The following is a 21,696-nucleotide window of genomic DNA, read 5'->3' on the forward strand; positions in this document are numbered from 1 at the left end:
ATCAATGGATCAATATTTATATGTAAAACTAATATGTTTGCAGTGATTTCATGAATTTAGCCTTAATCAGTAAAAAATAAACAAATTTTCATTGCGATCACTGAGTCTGGGGGCGGCCATTTTTGCCCAAATATAGTAGCCCCTCCCTCCTGCCATCTTCCAGCAGTGACGTCACGGTGCGGTAAGCCTAGCGCCATTCTCCCCGCTTTCCAAGCTAAATCAATGGGAACTACTAGACACATCTGCAATCAACAACAATTATTGAAGATTTCCAGAGGACTTCACCATTGAAATTCACCAGAGCTATAGTGAAACTGACAATGCCCACGTGCATGGCAGCTGGATGCTGGAATACATCGGGTAAAAGTGGAAAAACCCGTAATATGTAGCCAACATTTGGAAGAAGAAAGTTTTCAAGATGACTTGGATAATAGCGCGTTGTGACAAACACCAGATACAGCACTGGGACTTGATCAACAGCCGATACCGCACCGTGACAATGTCACTAACCAGTAGGTGGCAGTAGTGTTCTTTGACAAACATGGATGCCTCCAGTAAAGCACATTCACATGAAAATGACTCTGAATTAAAAACACTGATCATTTATTGAACAGGATGGAATCATTTCAGATTTAAAGAACTTTCAGACGTTTGGTTTCTGAATCTGAGCGACTTTTCCTTTAGAACGGCAGCAGTTCTCTTTAAACCGCTGCTGTAGCTGTGGAGACATCAGAGCCATTCTGTTCTCCACCCAGCTTTATAAACACTGAAAACAATTAAAAAGCTTTTTTTTGGCATTCAGGTTGAAAATACATGAGATTAGAACAGAGGAAGAAAACAATAATAAAAACCAAAGACCTCCACCTGCAGGCTGACAGTTTAAGCTCCTTTAGGTGAGTAAACATTGCACCAATGATCCCCCCCGAGAACCAGGTGATCCACAGAACACCAACTAACACTCAGCGCCATCATGGCCGACGCATTCGAACAGTTCCCTCAGTGATGACCTGACGATGACGACATGGAAGCGTAGAAAATCGTAAACAGTGAACAAACAGCAACCTTCACACCATCCAGGTCCCAAAGCACAAACAGATCAGCATCATCGGCTGGGATCCAGACCGCATCATGCTGCGGCGCCTCCGCGCTGCCCCCTCTGCATGCCGAGGCAACGAGAAGCTGAAGGGACCCCAAAGCAGCCCCCCCCCAGCCGTCTCTACCTGGAACCTTTTTAATGGGAACTATGAAGAAAACCCGCCTCTGCTTCCTGGTTCTTTACGTCTGGCTCAGGAACTCTCCAGCTTGAGGAAACGCAGCGACAGCAGCCAGTGAGTCCAACAAGCATTTGTAAACCAGCTGATGCTAATGAAGGAGCCTCCTCCGGTCCTTCCTCCTCCGCCGAAGTGTTCGTGTCTTCTCTAGTTCCTGTTTGGGTTCCAAGTCCGCCATTATGGACTCTGAAGCTCTATGTTATCGAGCAGGTTGTCTTTCTTTGTAAACTGCAGACTTCTGATGGAGCGCAGCACCCCTCCCAAGCCATCGGAGGAAGCCTGAGCGGACGCAGCGTTCTCCTTGTGGATGTGCTCCCTCTGCATCTCCACCACATCTCGTTCGGTCATCACCACCTGCTTCAGGCCTCCTCCCGCCTCTCCCACCGGCAACGCTCCATTCGGTAGATAGGGGGTCTCCTCTTCTCCCTGGTCACCTGTCTCCTGCTGACCCAGATCAGAAGCAGAGGTGGGCCCTTCGCCGTTCACCGGCGGTTTCTCAGTGTAAGGGTCGCCAGGCTGTGAGGCGTCCATCTCCGTCTTCTCCAGGTCCTCGTACGAGGTCTTCTTCTTGGTCTCAAAGTATTTGACCACGCAGTAGATGATGGAGCCAACGGTGTTCACCACCACGCCGCCGATGAACAGCCGCGTGGGCGCCACGTCCTTGAACGCCAGCATGCCGACGGTGATGGTGGCAACACTCTTTACCACGCCCACAAAGCTGGTGGTGACTGCAGAGTTGATGTAGGTGCAGTGCAGAGTGGTGAAGTTCATGGCACAGCCGATGAAGATGCAGATGATGAAGATGACAGTGATATGTGGGTCCTTCCAGCCCTCGTATGACCACATGTGGAGAGCATCCATGGAGAGGACGGAGCAGATGAGCAGAACCTGAAGAAGGAGGAACAGATCAGAGAACAGAGGAGAAACTGGAGACAGACAGAGAATCCCTGCTCCATACCGGCGACGCCATGATGGCGATGGCGTACTGCGCAGTCAGAGGTCCATACTCGCTCTCCAGACTGGTTTTCTGGATCAGAACCAGGTAGGAGGCGTGGATGATTACTGCCAGGACTCCTGTGATGTAACCAAAGAGATCCCCTGTGAGGTCACCAGCACCTGGAGACAGTAAAGGAGAGCAGAGAGAAGATGGATGGATGGATGGATGGATGGATGGATGGATGGATGGATGGATGGATGGATGGATGGATGGATGGTTGGATGGTTGGATGGTTGGAGAGGATGGAGATGGGGGATGGGGTGGATGGATGGTTGGGTGGTTGGATATGGATGGGATGGGTGATGGATGGATGGAGGATGGATGGATTTTGGGTGGGTGGTGGATGGAGGAAGGGTTGGATGGATGGGATGGGGGGTTTGGATGGTTGGAAGGGGTGGATTTGATGATGGATGGAGGATGGATTTTAAGGGGAAGGTGATGGTGGGTTTTGAAAATTTAGGGTTGAAGGATGGGGGGGTGGGGGAGGAATTTGGGGAAGGAAGTTGGAGTATGAAATTATAGGATTGGGGGGTTGATTATGGATGGGATATATTATATATTTGGATAAAATATTTATATAAAAATATAAATATATTAAATATGGATTATATTATAGGATTTATTATAATTATATATTATTTATAGTAGGATATTTATTTTATTTTATTATATAATATATATATATGATTATATATGGAAATTTATTTATATTTTATTATATTTTATATTATATATAATATTTAAATTTATTGATTATTAAAATTATATATTTATGGGATATATATATGAATATTTGGGGGGGATTGATTAAAATAATTATTATTGAATATATTATATGGGATATATATATAATATATTTTATGGTTATATATATATTATATATAAATATTATTAATTTAATTTTATTAAAAGTATTATTATATAATATAATTTTTTTTTTTTTAAAATATATTTAAAATGGATATGATATATATTATATTATTATTAAATATATATTAATATATTATTTATATATTATTATAGTTTAATTTTTAATATTCATTGGGAAATTTTTTGGATTTATATTATTTATATTTTAATAAATTAGTATAAATTTAAATAAAGGTGGATTATTTTAAAAATTTATGGAATATAGGGGGGGGGGGGTTTTTTTTTTTTTTTTTATTATATAATATATATAAATATTTTATAAAATATTTTAAATGGATATATATATATATGAATTATTTTAAATTAAGGGATATATTATTTAAATATATATATTATATAAAAATTTGAAATATTTTAATTTAATTGGATTAAATTAGTATATATTTATTTATTATGGATTATTTATAAATATTTTATATATATATTTTAATATGGAATGATTTATATTATATATTTATGGAATTATTTTTTATAAATTATATTTATTATATATTTATAGGTAAATTATATTTAAAATTGGAAAAAATGGTTTTTTAGGGAATATTATAAAATAATTTATTTAATATTTTAAATTATTATAAAAGTTTTTAATTTATTAAATTTTAATTTAGGAAAATTTTTATTTAAATTAAATGGGAAAAATAATATTTTTTTTAATTATAATTTTGTAAATGAAAATTTAAAATAGGGGAATTTTAAGTTTTGGAAAGGATATTATTATTTAATATTATTAAATTAAAATAAAATTTAATTTATATGATATTAATTTATTTATTTGGATTAATTTTAAAAATTATTTATATTTTATTTTTAAGGAAAATTTAATTCAATGAAATTATTAAAGGGGGGAAATTATGATTTATTTATAAATTATATAATTATTAAAAATTAATTAATTATTATAATTTATTTATGAATTATATTTATTATTATAGGGTTTTTATTAATTTATTTTTTAAAATTTTATTATATTAAATTTTATTAATTATTTTTATTAATATTTAAATATAAAATTATATTATTATATTAATTTATTATTATTTTATTATATTAATTATTATATTTCATATTTTAAAATTTTATTAATTATCATTATTATTTATTATATTATATTAATTATTATTATTATTAAATTATATTGAATATTATTTATAATTATATTAAATTATATTATTTATTTTTTATTCTTATTATATTAAATTATATTATATTAAATTAATTTTATTATTTTAATTTATTATTATTATATTTTTAATTAATTATATATATTAATTATATTATTTTATTATTATATTAATTTTTATTATTATATTATTATATTAATTTATTATAGGGATTATATTAAAAATATATTTAATTATATTAAATTAATTTTATTAATTTAATTAATTTTTATAATATTAAATTAATATTATTATTATTAAGATTATTATATTAAAATATTATATTAAATTTTATATTAATTATTATATTAAATTTTTAGATATTATATTAATATATTATTAATTAATTATATTATTATATTATTATATTCTATTAATAATTAATTATATTATTATTTTGATTATTATTTTATATTAAATTATTTATATTAATGATATTTATTATTATTTATTAAATTAAAATTAATTATATATATTAATATATTATATTTTTATTTATATTAATTATTTATTATTTTATTATATTATTATTATTATTTTTATTATATTTTAAATTATTTAAAATAATATTTTATTTTATATTTAATTATATTATTTTATTATATTAATTTATTATTATATTTTAAATTATATTAATTATTTTATTATTATTATATTTATTTTAATTATTTTAATTTATGATTTATATTTAAAAATTAATTATATAATTATTTATTAAAATTTATATTAAAATAAAATTATATTATTATTATTCATTATTATTTTATATTAATTATATTATATTAATTATATTTATTATTCAATATTCAAATTATATTAATTATATTATTAAATTATTATTTATTATTATTATAATTATATTAATTATATATTTATTTATATTATTTATATTAATTATATTATATAAATATTTTATTATTTATTTTATTATATATTAATTAAAATTATATTAAAATTATTTATTTATTATTTTCTTATTAAATTTATTTAATTATATTCATATTAAGTATATTATTTTAAATTAATTATATTTAATTTATATTCATTATTCATTATATAATTTTAATTATATTTATATTAAATTATATTTTATTATATATTATTATAAAATTATTTTATATTAATTATATTTTATTAAAATATTATTTATTATTATATTATTTATTATCATTATTATTATATTATTATATATATTATTATTTATATTTAAACAATTAATTAATTAAATATTATATTATTATTAAATTATTAAATTAATTATTATTAATTATATATTTATTATTATTAATTATATTATTATTATATTTATTATTAATTAAATTAATTATATTTTTTAAATTTATATATTAAATTATTATTATATTATTATTTAAAATTTATTATTATTATTAATTTATATTTCATTATTTTTTATATTTAATATATTAATTATATATTTTTAATTATCATTATTATATTATATTATATTTATTATTATTTATTATTATTATATTTTAATTTATTATTATTTATATTATTATTTAAAATTATATTTAATTATTATATTTATTTTTTATATTATTATTATTATTATTATTAATTATATTTTTTAATAATTTTATTATTATCATTATTATATATTATATTATTATTTTATATAAATTTATTATTTTCTCCCTTCCCCCATTAAAACCACTTCCCCCAAACAAATTTAATTTCACAAACAACATTAACTTAACACATTAACACTTCATTCATTACCCCAAACACATTATATCATCCCAACACCATCATTCCCCAAATTCACCACACATAATTCACACCCCTCACAAATCTTAATTTTAAAACTCATTCATTATTATCACATTCATTTTCTCTCTCATAATTTTCCTTCTTCATTCATCATTTATTTTTCACAAATTTTTCATTTAAAAAACCTTCATTCACACATTAATTCCCCATTATTCAATTATTTTTCTCTTATTTATAATTATCCTTAACCCCCTTCATTCCACATTTTTCTCAAAACACATTTATTAAACCCTTCACAATTCCCCTTCTTATTTTAACCCATTATTCATTAAATTTCACATTATAACTTATTTTAATTCCCATTTAATTCTTATTATTTTATTCAAACACACATTTTCATCCTCATTCATATTTCATTCATTCCTTCATCACACATTTTTCATCATTCTTCATTCATTATTCTTTTATTTTCTTTTTTAATTCCATAATTCATTTTCATCCATCCCTTCATTTAAACCTTCAAAACACAACATTATTAATCACATTCATTCATTCATTCCCCTTATTATTACCTAAACACATCCCTCCCTTCACATTCTTACACTTCTTCATCATCCAACCATTCATTAATTCATCCATTTTCATTCATTCTCTTCACATTCTTCATTCTCTTAATTTCCTCATTAAATTCATTTTACATCAAATTTTTCACAACTCATTAACATCATTTCTTTTTAAATTTCACATTCATTCCCCTTCACACATCTTCATTTCATCATTCTTCTTATCATTCTTATTCATTTATTCATCAATTAAAATTCTCATTAAAATTATTATATAAATTCATTTTTCCCCCCCCCCATCCCCATTTTTCATTTTTTTCTTCATTATTAATTCCCCCTCATTCATTCATTCACATTTTTTTCTCCTTCTTATTTTAAAATTCAAAACCAACTGCTCTGATGCATGCTGGGTAAAGAGGGAGGGGCCAGAATAACAACTGGAATCTTTGTCCATTCTCGGTCTGCTGTTCTGGTGAATTGGAACAGCACTAGTGCTGAGGCTGATGGTGTTTCACGAGGACGCACAAGTACACATAGTGAGAAACAGTCAGAGACGTTTCACAGCGACCAGAACCACCGCTGACCGCCATGATCCTAAGCACAGCAAAGCTGCCCTGAACGGCCTAGTCAAAGTTCCTCCAGACTGACCCATTAGTTGGATTGAACACTAGATGGCAGCAGTCGCTCCATCGTGCCGGGTCAGAACCGGACCGGCTGTGGGGGAGGGGCAGCGGTTCTGGTATCGGCCTGGACACAGACCAAGAGCTGAACCTCATCTAGACGGTTCTGGAACCGACCTCCTGAACCGGGTCTGTTCCCATAGTAACCGCTGCTCCGTCTGCTCTCTGCAGAGCAACGATTGAACATGTCAGAGACAGAGCGGTTCTGACCCGTAAAGTCCGTTCTGCACTTAGAGGAGTAAAGGACCGAGTCCCGCTAGCTTCTCCACATCCAACATGTGTTCTGGACCAGAAACTGGGACCAAGTGGAACCAGAACGCAGTCTGTGCTCTGAGATCCCCACAGAAACATGAAGCTGACCCGTCGGGTCAGAACCCTTCAGAACAGAGCAGCTCTGGGTTCTCTGGACCTCCCGGGGAGCCCGGAGCTGCAGGTTTCCTTACCTTGGAGAGCTGCACGCTGAATGGCGGGATCTGGACCTTCCCCAGCCGCCTCAGGGTCTCCAGGGTGAGCGCCGCCGTGACGCTGGTCAGGAACTGGATCAGCGTCAGGAAGCCAAAGTGGTAGTTGCTGATGAGGAACTTTAGCAGGATGTTGAGGGAACCGGAGAAAACGCCGTGCGCCACGGCCACAGAGATCCCCAGCAGGCGGCTCTTAAACACGTCCATGTTTCTACGCCTGGCAGCTGGATGGAGGGAACGGCTCAGAGCGGCGGCACACAAGGAATCCAGGAACTCTGCAGCTGGAGATCAGCAGGGACTTTTCCTCTCTGCGCTCCGGCTCCGCTCTGAGGATCCCTGCTAAGGAGGGGGATGCAGGGGAGGGGGGAGGAGGAGCGAGAGGGAGGAGAGTCCCATGGAGGGAGAGCTGCAGCCACTCAGGAGATTTTACCGCAGCAGAGAGGAGGGGGCTGCAGAGGGGGAGGAGCGCTCAGGGTCAACCTGTTCACAGGAGGAAGGAGACCTGGAGCTTCTCCTCCAACCTTCATCTTCTTTAAACAAACGGCTGAAGTTTCACATCTGGACTCATTTAGGGATTCCTGATCCGGATTAAACCTCCGGCTTCATGTTCTGATCCAGTTTGACTGATTTACCCACAAACACTCCTTAGATCCGCTTTCCTCTAAAACCGTTTAACCAAAGAAAATCAACTGCCAGGAAATATGGCCGCTCTGTAGGAGCTGCATGAAAACGCTTCAAAATGCAAAAACAGGAAATCATTTAAAAAACATCAGGAAAACATCTTTAATTTCACTAAACTAAACGGAAATAAAACATCTCAATTCTGATAATTCAGTAAATTAATACATTTAATGAAGGCTCATCCGTTTGAATTTGAACTTTTTAATCTAGAAATAAATAAAATGATTAATTAAAAGATAAAGTCAGTTGTTTAAAAATGGTTTGAATAAGAAATAAATAACTAGATGACAGATTATATAAACTGACCAAAATTAATAAAACATTAAAAATAAAGACCAATGTGAGCTGAAAAGGAATTAAAAAAACTGAATTTATATAAAGTTAGAAAAAATAAAATCAGATGGAAAATTACATTAAAATGAACAAATTATATGAACAGAAAAAAACAGGAATGAGATAAACTTTTTTAAATACAATAACTTTGGATATTCTATTTTTTTTTTATTCTATTTTACAAGGATTTGTTTTTACAGACTGTATTTTTAAATCTAATATTTATTAATTTACTAATAATTCAAAACTCTCTTAACAGATTTGATATTTTCTATTTGTTTTTGCTGCGTTTCACATTCTCCTCACTTCCTGTCCAATCAAACGCTAGCCCAACATCCAGCAGACCAATAGAAACGAGCCTTTGCTCCTCTCTGCAGAGGAAGCCCCGCCCCCAGCAGGGAAGAGAACCTGATCTGGAAAAAGGAGTTTGAAAAGAATTCAGTTTGTAAAATTCAATCTGAAATACAGAAATAAAAAAAATCTGTCAAAACTTTTTGGGAAATAAAATCTGTAAAAAAAAAATAGATAAAATAAAACAACAAAAAAATACATTTTAACAAAAAAGTGACTCTGTAACCTTTTATTGATGAACTTTTTTAGTTCTGATTGCATTTTTCTCAATTTTTCTTTTACAAAATATTTTCTTTGCTTGGAACAATAATGGAACAAAATTTACTCCATACTTGGGAAGCTTTCCATCCGGGATGTTTTCCTCTGACGGCAGACAGCGGCTCGGACACAGCAAGGCCAGCTAATAATGTTTAATAAATAAAAATAGAACCAGGGGACGAGCATAGAGAGCTTAAACAGAGCAGAACACAGGAAACAGAATCTATTCAGAGAAAAATTTAAACAAACACAAAGAAGTAGCAGAAATAATCACTGAAGACAAAAATAACTAGAAATAAGAAAGAGAACAAAAACCAAACCAGTTCAGCAAACCCAGCAAAGCAGGTTAATATGGCAAAACCCAAACAGAACTAATAGAAGGTCTACGGCAAAACCCAAAGATGAAATGAAGTAATCAGGAGATAAAATGAATATGAAATTAAATCTAAATCAGTTGAAACCAAAAACTTGATTCCTTGTGGTTCTGAAATCATTCTGATCGTTTAGATTTTTGACATTAATTTATCAACCATCAAACATCTCCTTCATGATTTTTACTCTGGACTCAGAGATGGTCCAAAAAGTTCTGGTTCTGATGGTTCTGATGGAGAAGACCTCTGACTGCGCCTCATGACCCGCCTCAAGCTAACTGGAACGCTTGATGACAGGAAGCAGCAGATCAGCCTCTGTCCTCCTGACCGCCGTGGAAACGAGCTGCAGAGCCGCCGCCTGTTAGCCGCTAATTAACCCGGCAGCTGCAGGCCGTCACCCCCCCCCCACAGGTGAGCAGAGCGCCGTTCGCTTTAATTAACGGATCAGGCCAGTCAGACTAGCTGGTTCTGCTGGGCTACACATTTGCCTGCAGTCCACCAGAACCAGTCAGAGGACATGGTTCTGACTGGTTCTGCTGGTTCTGTGGGTTTCACTCAGACTTTCCTGTGAGTTTAAACTCATCATCTTCAGACCATCTGAGTGGAAAAAACAAAGCAGAAACCCGATGGTACCGGATGAGTCTGTGTCAGAATCTGATGGTTTTAGGAGAATAAAGAGCAGAACCAGTGGAGCTGCGTCTCCGTTCTAATGTCAGCCATCCGTTCCATCCCGTCATTTAGAGTCGATTCTTTTCTGATCGTTTTTTAGCCGTTATCTGAACGACATCACCGCCCTCTGCTACAGATCAGGACGCATATTTACAACCAGCAGCAAATCAATAAACAAACAGCTGTAAGGCACGCAGGAAGAGGTGTGATGCTGCGGGCCTGTCTGGCTCCATCTTCCAAAGGTTCTGGGTCCATGTTAGTGAGGAAGACTACGGGCCGTCATGAGGAGAACCAACAGCTTTAAGTCAGAGGTTGTGGTTCTGAAACCTCCCTGGCGGGTTGGGAATCGGTTCTTCCCAGACTGGAGTCCAGATCCAGCCAGCAGAACCCGCCGGCGCCGCCGTGTCAGGGTTCTGCTGGGCGGGTCCCCGCAGTGAGGCAGGCAGGGGAGTAGATCTTCACCGTCTCGTCCCAGGAGCAGTCCAGAACCTGCAGAACCAAACAGCAGCCGTTACTGATCCGCTCTGAACCCAACAGAGCCAAGATGGAGGTCAGGAGCTGAGGAGGAACAACGGCGGAACCGATCGGGTTCTCTACGCTCCGCAGCAACAAAGAGCTGAATGACCGGAACCGATCGGGCTGAACCGGCACATGATAGTCAGGCAGAACCTCCAGCGGGACATCAGCGATCCAGAACCATCAACCCACTTCAGCTTATTTAAGGTCCTGCTTTAGGAAAACAGAGGAGTTCTGTAGAACCACAGCGGATCCAGAAGGTCCGAAGGCCTGAGAGTCGCCGACGGGTCCATGGTGGGAGGTTCTGCTACCGGACCGGGATGGGCTCGCCGTTAATCACAGAATCTGCTTTCCAGGGTCCAAAACGTTTCTCTATCAACTTGGCGTGGCCTAGTCAAAGTCCGGTCCAATCGGTACCAGGAGCCTCTGATAAGAGGAACCGGGGGTTCTGGGTCTGGGGGAGCTGTGTCAGCTGAGGGCTCAGGTCCACCGGGTTCATGCAGAGCGTTTTATTTCTAGCCGGTTCCCTGCAGGCTGAACGCTGTGCTCTCTAAACAGATACCAGACCAGCTGAGCGACGGCGCCCGGAGCTACGGCCGCGGTCTGATCTTATCGGGTTATTGTTCTGCTCACAGTTCCCATCAAACGGACCCAATGTTCTGCATGGACGCAGACAGCCTGGTGATCTTAGCTCCAGCTGATGACAGGCTGCAGGTCTCCTCAAATAGGGCCTCTTCAGCCCGCCTTCATTACCAGGTTAATGGACCTACGGCCTTTCATCACGGATCAGAATCAGACCTTTAATCATGCTGCATCTGATGGGCGCCGCTTCAAACGCGGCGTCCTCGGCTTTATTGCCTCTCAGGCTGCGGGGCCGTCTGCTCGGAGTTGGTTTCATTTGATTCTTAGTGACTGTGGAGCTTCTGGAAGCTGGAGGAGCATCAGAAGAGAAGAAGAAGCAGAGCTGCACCTTTAACCACGTAACCATGGAAACGGGCTAGTTTTACTACCACAGGACTTTGGTCAGGATTGTTTGATTTAAGGTGCTTAAAGAAGAAAGGTCAGGATGTGACTATCGCCTGGAAAACACTGTTTGCAGGGCGTGGCTATCACCTGAGATGCTTAATGGGAATAAAGCTTCTATGTTCTTCTACGTAGAACAAACAGTAGCAGCCAATCAAAATGGTCCTTCCCAGTTAGAAGCCCCTCCCACTTCTACTCTGACTCCACCCTTTCACTGAATTACAGGGTCCAGCCAAGGACCAGCCAAGGACCAGCCAAGGACCAGCCAAGGACCAACCAAGGACCAACCAAGGACCAACCAAGGACCAGCCAAGGACCAGCCAAGGACCAACCAAGGACCAGCCAAGGACCAACCAAGGACCAACCAATGACCAGCCAAGGACCAGCCAAGGAGCAGCCAAGGACCAGCCAAGGACCAGCCAAGGACTAACCAAAGACCAACCATGGAAAATGGGGACCAATCAAGGAGCAGCCAAGGACCTGCCAAGGACCAACCAAGGACCAGCCAAGGACCAGCCAAGGAAAGTGGGGACCAACCAAGGACCAGCAAAGGACCAACCATGGTCACACCGAGGACCAGCCAAGGACAAGAGATGGACTAGCCAAGGACCAACCAAGGACCGGCCGTGGACCAATCAAGGAGCAGCCAAGAGCAAGGTAAGGACCAACCAAGGAAAAACCAAGGACCAGCGATGGACTAGCCAAGGAGCAGCCAAGGACCAACAAAGAACCAGCCAAGGACTAGCCAAGGACCAACCAAGGGCCAGCCAGGAACGAGCCAAGGACCAAACAAGGACCAGCCCAGGACTGGCCGTGGACCAGCGAAGGGCAACCCAATGACCAACCAAGGAAAAACAAGGACCAGCGATGGACTAGCCAAGGATCAGCCAAGGACTGACAAAGAACCAGCCAAGGATCAAGCAAGGATCTGCCAAGGACCAGCTAAGGACCAACCAAGGACCAGCCACGAACCATCCAAGGATCAGCCAAGGACCAACCAAGGACCAACCAAGGACCAGCCAAGGACCAGCCAAGGACCAGCCAAGGACCAGCCAAGGACCAACCAAAGAAACTTTTTTCTGCTACTGGAGACTTTGGAGACAACATCTAAAAGCAGCGAACTCTGCTCTCCAGAGCGAGTAGATTGGTAACCCCGCCTCCTGCTCTCCTCTATCTTGTCTGCTGTCATGATTCATGCAGCTATTATTTCATCCAAATGAAAAATGGAGAACAGATAAGCAGATCATGGCTTGTCTACAGTGAAAAGAAGGACTGGGTTATTTACTTTGGCCTTTTTGGAAACACAGGAAGGAGCAATCAGCTAAGTGAGCTTAGTGCTTGGAAAAAATCTTTCATTCCTTTAGAGACAGCATGAAAAGTCAGCTGAGTACAAAACATAGAGAGGAAAACAAGAAGAAAAGGGACAAGAAGAGAGGGACACAACCTAGAACAGATAATGGATGTCTATTCTATTAACATTTCTCTATCTGGAGAATGGGGCTGTTTTATGTCTTCTCTATTCAGAGGGCCCCCTGCCTGTCTTTGCCTAGGGCCCCACATTTCCTAAATCCGCCCCTGTATAGTTTAAATCTGGAGGATTCTGATGAAGCTTCCATCAACATCTATTTCCTCATTTTGATCGACATGATATCATTTCTATCTTCGATGGTGTTTATAGAACTCTGCCATCAGTTGGTGATAAATGCTGCAATCATCGACTGCTGTGCTGTGAAATTATAAACGTTATATTGCCCTGTGGGCGGGGGGTGGGGGTGGGTCACATTAGTCTGATGTTTGTATCGATGATGTTTTTTCGCTTTACTGCTGACGGAGGCGTCGATGGTGCAGCTGATCCTGGATCTGAGGAAAATGTTCTTCCAAGCAGAGCTGCTGTTAAATATCAGGACCATTCCTGCTCCCATCCAGAGCCCAGCACTCCCAGCACTCCCAGTCAGATCAGTCTTGGTTTATACGCCATAAAACAGACTCTAACTAGCAACCATAAACCAAACACTGGGGGCTTTTTGAATTGCCAGCAGGCAGGAGTCGGACGCCTTTAATGACGACCTGAATCAGCTGATCAGATGCACATTCAAAGACCTCCAGGAAGCCTAAACCGGCCCCGGAAAACTTTGAACCAATTGAACCTGAGAGGTTTGATATCTGGATCTTTGAGTCTGGATTAATTCAAACGGATGAATTAGATTTTGCTGATCATGTCCTCCAATCAGAGTTAACGATGTCAGAGGAAGCAGAGCGTCCAGCGGTGACTCAGCCACAGGGAGAGGAATGCCCTCCTTTAATTAACTTTACCAGGCGGTGATAAAACGAAGGCTGCCAGGACTGCAGCAAAGCCGTTCCTGGAGGAGCGGGGGGGTTCAAAGCCAGACGCGTTTCATGTCTGCTGACGATTAACAGAAGGTGGAGAAAAAAAACACTAATTAAAACACTAATCGTCCAGAATGTTCTGTCAGAACAATTAGCAGCTTTCTGCTTTAAACTCCAGAACCACAGAAGCTAATTCTAGATAAGTCCATTTTTCTTGAATTGAGGACGTAAGTGAAACTGTTTGCCAATGGAACAAGACAATATTTAAAATAAGAGTCTATATTATATAAGTACCTTATTTTCAGAGTAAAAATCCTCATTTCATTGGCAGATCATCTTATTTTCCAACTCAAATTAAGGGGAAATACACTTAAATTAAGACATTTTGACTTATTTCTGGATCGTTTTTGCAGTTTTGTGTTCACGGGGGGGGTCAAAAACACGTAGACGTAGAAATCTAGATGCTGGATCAGACTCCGGTTGGTTTGATGCTCTGGATGTTTATCTGCTCTGTAGCGTCCAGCTAGAGAGCAGCTAGCTTTATTTACTTTATAAGTTGGAAAAATAGTTTGAACAGGTTTCTAAGTGAGAAAGTCCACCTCCAAACATCCTCTGTTCATCCGTTCATCAGGATTATAATCCCACTATAATCTGCAGGTCTTGTTGGGAGCTCCAGACCTCCAGCATCCCGCCTGGAGGCGGCGCTGGGAATCCCCCGCTGGAAGCTCTCTGCTGCGGCCAGCCTGTGGGGGATTTTCTGCCGCCCATATTTGGCGATCCTCATCTTCTCTGCTCCAAAGAAGTCAGCCTGGTGTTAGAGAGGATCATCCCCTCCCTAACCTGGACCCCAACATCTGGATCTACCGACCGCAGGGATCTTCATCATCTTCCTCATCTTCCAGTGACTTGGAGCTGAACTCGGCTGGTTTTCCTTCCTTGGACCGAAGTGGAAAAGTTCAGACTCTGACAGCGTGAAACGGTTTGACAGCAGTGACCTTTCCGACTCGCCGCCTCCCAGCTCCGTCACGTCTGACTGCAGCCGGGCGTCGGCCCCGGTTACTGTGCGTGGGCTCGCTCTGAGGGTCCGCATGCAGACAGAGTGATGGATGACCCTAATTCAGGGAACATCAGGAAACTTCCTGATTATCCCAAACATCTGAACATCTTTTTCGGATGTGACTGGCTTTCTTTCCAAGTCTGAAGACGTTTTTCTTCCATCCAGGAAGCTTTTTCTATTTAAAGTGTCAGAATAGCGTTTAGTTCCAGGTTTTATAGAGCGGACCAAAACAAAGTAATGACTTAGAAAACATGCAGACTGAACCAGAAGAACAGGTCCGCCCCTAAAGAAGACGCAGTCGTTGGCTTCAAGAACACTATTTCTGACATTCTGAATTAAAAAAGCTTCCTGGATGGAAAGAGAAACGTCTCCAAACAAAGTCCAGTGAATTGTTGTAGAACTTTTTTTTGGAGTGACTGTCGATCTTCACCAGCAGATGTCAAACAGCTTTGTCCATCCATCCTCAGGTCAGTCCTGATGGACGAAAACTGCTCCAAGAAATGGTTTTCAATCTGACAGACGTCTCATTTTCAGGGAGGGGGTCAGAAATAGGTTTTCAAGATGATGCAAAGTTAAAATTGACACTGTTACCATTAGTTATAAAACTAAGAAATTGAAGTCTAATGTTCACCTAAAGCAGCAGAGGCAGCAGGTTAACAATGAGAGCAGCTGATCTGGGAGCTGGCAGGGAGTCAGACGCAGCACTGCTGATGCAGAGCGCTATGATCACTCCTCTGAAACAGTTTATTAACGCCTAAATTACCTTCAAATGTAGAAACCTGCCGGCAGAATATGTTGGCTTTTATTATCCTGCTGCCTGCAGTTTGTAGCACAGACCTGAAAAACGCTAACATCTACTTCCAGCCGCCACCAACAGGAGGGGAAAACCCTGGAGAGGCGAGCGGGCCTGAGGCAGCTGCTGCTGGGGATTCCCAGTGACAGCGCAGCGCCGGTACGTGGGGGTCTGAGCGGCTCCCACAGAGAAATAATCTTTGAAGACAGGATGGTAATCTGGATGAACTGACTGCACAGACCATGTTTTCAGGAGGACACTGTAGAGGCTTGAAGACTTTTTTATTTAAGCAAGCCTATTCTGCCTCCACATGATTTTTATGTTGTTTATTTTTATCTTTGATTTTATTGACCACATGATTTTTATGGTTGATTTTTATCTTTGATTTTATTTGCACTGTGTAGCACTTTGAGATTTTTCTTAATGAAAAGTGCGGTACAAAATTGGATTTATTATTATTATTATTATTACTTTCTCACTTCAACATAGATTCTAACTACTTTCTACCCGCTGATCACAGCTAATATAGCTGCCATTGTTCCAGGCACAGAAAGGATAGGGTAGCTCCGCCCACCGCGCATCAGACCCACTTTACCGCCGCGCAGCAGGAGCACCAGAACTAAACTTGTACAAGCATCAGAAATGAAGCAGCACGCGCGTTTTAGCTGCTCCTGCTGCCTGCAGTCTAATGCTGCGTTCACACCGGACGCAGCAAAAGCAGCAAAATCGCGTCTGCTGCTTCATTTTTGCTGATTGTACCAGTTAGTTCTGACGCGCGGCTGAAGCAGCTTTGCTGCTCTGGCTGCGCGGTGCAAAAGTGTGTCTGACGCGCGTTGGGCGGAGCTTCACTATCCTTTCTCTGCCTTGCAGCTATATTTGCTGTGATCAGTGGGAATAAAGTAGTTTTAATATGTTTTTAAGTGAGAAAATACACCTGAAAACTTAATCAGTGCCGTCAGTTCATTCAGATTATTATCCTGCCTTCCAATATTATTTCTGTCGGAGCCGCTCAGACCCCCACATACCGACGGTGCGCCGACAGAAGGAATCCCTTCAACAGTAGCCTCTAGCCGGGTCGCCTCCTCGCGGTTTACCGCGGCGGCTGGTAGGTGTTTTTCATCTAAATAATCCGATCTGCAGGCACCAGATTAATAAAAGCCAACATATTCTGCCGGCAGATGTTTATATTTTAAGTTAATTATGCGTTAATAAACAGTTTAAGAGGAGTAATCAGAGCGCTCTGATCATCAGCGCTGTGTCTCTCTCCCTGTCAGCTCCCAGATCAGCTTCTCTGATTGGTTGACGCGGCGCGTCGAGCAGCAAAAATTCAATTTTTCCATCTCGAGCAGCAGCGCGTTTGCGGCGCGTCACGCGCGTCAGATGCTTAAACGCGCCCGACGCGCTGCTTCAGCTGCTCAGACGCGCTGCGCCTGCTGCTCTAAACGCACCGCGGGACCTTTTGCTGCGCCTTGACGCACGTCAACCATTGACTTTGCATGTAAACTCGCTGCTTCTGTCCCGCCAGCTGCCCCCGGTGTGAACGCAGCATGAACGCATCATTAGGAAGTTATCATCCAGAATTTTAGAAAAACTTCCTTTATTAGGGTAGAGCAGTAAAGCTTCTATGCTTAAAATTTTTCCTGCATTACTTTTATACTTTAAGTAGTTTTAAAAATTGTACTTTTAAACTTTTACTGGAGTAAAAAGCTGAAGTCGGTCCTCTAACTTCTACAAAAGTGTTTTTAAACAGCAGGATTTCTACTGGAGGAATAAACAGGAATAGTTTGGACGCCTCTGAGTGGTTGAAAGGTTTCTATGCTCATAAAGACAGATGTGAGGAATTATGAAGAGTTCATAACAGCTGGACAATAGAACGGATAGAAGGTGGGGTCAAGATCATGAGTCAAAAATAGAGACAAAGCTGTAAGAATCCAGCTTTGTCCACCTGATGGACGGAGGACACTCTTTGGAGGACCAATATGTCCACATTTTGGACAAAGAAGACAAATGGTTTGAGAGGAAGGAAGCATCTATGCTAAGAGAGAAAAACCAACCAAAGATTCCAGCTTTCAAAAACCTCCAATGCAGCGATAGAGTTGATTCCTTCCCGCTATCATCGCAGCTCCAACACCTTTACAGGAGAACAGAAGACCTCACCTGTTCATCCAGGCCAACTATTCCCTCTAACGACCCCCCTTTCAGAGACATAGACAGGTATGGGGCATTGCAGGCTAACAAAGAAGCCAAACCACCCCCCTTCCAAAGGGGGGGACCCGTTCATCCGTTTCTATTTGCATGTTTTCTAAACTAAAACCAGGCTTTGTTGGGCTGCTGGATAAAACCTGGAACTAAACGCTATTTCTGACATTTTGGATTGAAAAATCTTCCTGGATGGAAGAGAAACGTCTTCAAACCTGGAAACAAAGTCCAGAGGATTGATTTAACTTTTTGAAACCCAGATTGAGTTAAGTGGACGTTATCATCCTGCGTTAATAGGGATAATGATGAGCATGTTACCTGGTGGGGGACGTGCAGGTTGAAGTCTAATCCACAGACAAACTCTGAGTGATGCTCCACGGTGTCCAGGAGAGGCTGGCTTTGACCAAAGTCCCACAACCTGAAGACGTCCACATCAACCAGGACAAGAGACATGGAGGGAGACAAACCAGTTAGATTTCATCATCACTGGGAGAACTGGGGTCACAGAAAACAGCACAGACTGTCATGCATGCAGGAAGCTCCTTCAGAGCAGGAAACTGGTTTCTTCACCTCTGATCTGACTGGTTTTAATGGGAAGAAGTAGAAAAAAACTAAATTATGACACAATTTTAGGTTTTTTAACCAGACCATGAGCAGGAACTTAGAACCGAGTCAGCGGGATGTTCTGTGACGTTAGCCTGGCTTTAAATACCAGCTGCAATTCAGAGACGTTCTTTAAAAAAGCTCAACTATGAGAAATATACTCAACTTTATTTATAAAACCCTTTAAAACAGCCACAGCTGCCACCAAGTGCTCTACTAATCAGGTCAATTTCAAACTGTATAAAAACAACACAAACGTCTAAGGGAATAAAACAAATATAACGCAAAAACAGGGAGAGTCTCATTCTGTGTTAAAAACCAAAGTTAAAATAGTATAAGACGAGTTTTAACAATAGATGGTAAAAAGGACTGTCTAATTTGGAGGGGGGGGGGGCGACTAAAAAAGCTCTGAGCTTCTGATTGGACATCGGAGCCTCCAGCAGCAGCAGGTCAGCTGACCAGAAGCTGTTGATCAATCGGCATATGTCGGTTCTAAATGGCAGATTTCTCTGAACTGGCGTGCCAGAGGCCATCCAATGGATCCAGGCCAGGATGGGCGTTTTCTGCTCCCTCTGACGTACTCCAGTTAAAAGGCGTGCGGCTGTATCTTGCATCAACTGGAGACGTGCGAGAAGCACTGGCTCACCTCAAAATAACGTGCATCACAGTTATCCAGCTAGGATGCAAGGAAGGCCACGATTGGCCAACTGCCTGACATGATAAAAGCTGGACTGATTTAAGCCGGGCGTTCACTGGGTCATTTTTTACCCTTTTTGGGGCGACTCTCCAGTCGTACGAGAATTTACAGATCAACCCGAGTTTCAGCCTGATGGTGCGTTGTGTAGTGTACAGAGGTTAACGAGGGGCAACCAGCTAACGACCATCGCTCCATCAGGAATCGTAAGGTGGTCATGGACAAATGTCTCAGTGGGCAACAAGGATTCTTCTTCTTCTTCCTCTCAGAGGAAAACCCAGCAGCATGGCGGGGGGGCAATGATTGAAATGGAGTTCTTTCTGTCAAACTGACAGACCGTAGTAGCCACGTTAGCTCAGCCATGTCTTTGTCCAAATACGTCGTCTCCTTTTCTTTTTAGGGCTTTCACTCTAGTGAGCTTCATGTTCCTCTGCTACTGGTTTGGCTTCCAGATAGACGAGTCCCAGTAGCGCCATCTCACTGCGGAGCTGAGTCCCACCTGGTTTTTAGACGTAGAGTGTGAGCAGGTAGATCGCATCAGAGCGTCGGGTCGCACAGTGAGATCAAACATGGTGAGCTGTGAACTATTAAACTCTGCGGTTTGGTCGTACGGCGTTAGCTGTAGCTGCGAGCAACGATTGAAAAAAAATCGCACAGCGTACGCCCGGCTTCACTGATCCCATTAAAAACACCGACCACCTTAAAACCCCAAGTATCAGACGACAGGCTTTAAAAAACCAGTGAAAAGGTTCACAAAGGTTACTGAGACAAAACACCATCACTTCAGGTTTTTCTTCCTTAAGATATAAAGAGTTCAGAGCAACCAGGCTTTAATGTCCTTATGGCGTAGCAGTGTTGGTGTGAAGCAGAAGGCTGGTTTCTTTTTAACAGGTATGTATATCTGACTATCACCTGCATAGAAATGACATGCCGTGCCTTCTTAGGATGGACCCCAGGAAGAAGAGAAGGGGTCCTACCACTGAACCCTGTGGAACCCCATAAGGAAGAGGAGCTAGATTCATAATTCCCAAGGCTCCATTCACTCTCTAAAACCAGTCCAGTGTCGGACCATGAATGGCAACACGGTGGGTTAACCGAGACATGGCTGTCAGATCTAACAGCACAAAAACTCTATTAACAAAACTCTACAGACTGAAAAACACGGGGGGGGCTTAGAAGACCCGGACGGAGAGATGCGAGGAAGAACATCGAAAAAGCAAAGTTCAGAAGAATAAAGATGACGAAGGAGCGCCAATAAAGCAGCAGCAGCCAATCAGGCTAATTGAAAGACTGCTTCTCTTCCTGTGTGTTTTTTTTTGGGGGGGGGGGACCTGACGCAGCAAACACTCCCTCCAGACTCATCCACTTTGCAAATGTAATGAAATCATTTCAGGAGAGGATGGAGGCCTGGCTGGTCTGGCTCCATTAGGCCCCGTATTAATACTGAAACCACCACGCACACACGGACCCACACCCGTGCTCCAATAAGTAATGAGTGTGTAGGGAGAGTGGAGCACTGAGAGGTTTTATTCACCGAGGGATTGAGCCGTTTGTCTAAATCACAGCAGCTTTCTGTAGCTCAGCAACTTCTTCACCAGTTCTGAGTATAAAAAAAAGCCAAATCCTTTAAATCCTCCTAATTTAAGACACCATGTGGTTAAACAGGCCGCACTGAAAGAAATCAATACTTTAAGTCAAAAGGTTATTATCATTTCATGAGTCTGAGTTTAATCAGCAGTTTAATAAGGAGCACAGGAAGCGGTTAGGATGCGGTAGAGCCGGCCGTCTAACCCCCGCTGAGGGATAACATGGGGGCCTCTGACACTAACTGGTCTGCATACTTATTAACTAAAGTGCAGAGCGATTCTGCGCGGCTTAATGATTGCAGTGGCCATAAAATATCTCGTCTAAAACAAATGCATTTCTGTCACAGAGTCGTTGCGGTCATTAGAGGCAGCAGGAATAATCTGCAGCTGAGAGGCACTGCAGCACTGACTGCTGTCATCAGCCAGCAACAACCGCTG

General features: G+C 40.1%; 2 protein-coding genes across 2 annotated transcripts in view; both read right to left on the reverse strand.

Annotated features, from left to right (window-relative positions):
- Positions 1–586: 586 nt before the first annotated feature.
- On the reverse strand, positions 587–8,680 carry LOC119777821 (solute carrier family 35 member D3). Its single transcript, XM_038276816.1, has 5 exons — positions 7,721–8,680; positions 7,583–7,630; positions 7,415–7,500; positions 2,230–2,466; positions 587–2,159 (listed from the first exon to the last, which is right to left on the reverse strand). The coding sequence occupies exons 1-5, from the start codon at positions 8,001–8,003 to the stop codon at positions 1,449–1,451; spliced, it is 1,365 nt and encodes a 454-aa protein (XP_038132744.1). The 5' UTR covers positions 8,004–8,680; the 3' UTR covers positions 587–1,448.
- A 695-nt stretch (positions 8,681–9,375) lies between these two features.
- Positions 9,376–21,696, reverse strand: part of pex7 (peroxisomal biogenesis factor 7) — a 52,644-nt gene continuing 40,323 nt past the window's right edge. Inside the window, exons 10-11 of the mRNA XM_038276814.1 lie at positions 18,694–18,793; positions 9,376–10,948 (exon numbers count right to left, since the gene is read on the reverse strand). Of these exons, the coding sequence (XP_038132742.1) occupies positions 10,865–10,948; positions 18,694–18,793 (184 nt within the window). The 3' untranslated portion in view covers positions 9,376–10,864. The remainder of the gene's footprint in view (positions 10,949–18,693; positions 18,794–21,696) is intronic.

Source organism: Cyprinodon tularosa, unplaced genomic scaffold, assembly GCF_016077235.1.
Source record: "Cyprinodon tularosa strain WSP-4 unplaced genomic scaffold, ASM1607723v1 ctg1276, whole genome shotgun sequence".
NCBI lineage: Eukaryota > Metazoa > Chordata > Actinopteri > Cyprinodontiformes > Cyprinodontidae > Cyprinodon > Cyprinodon tularosa.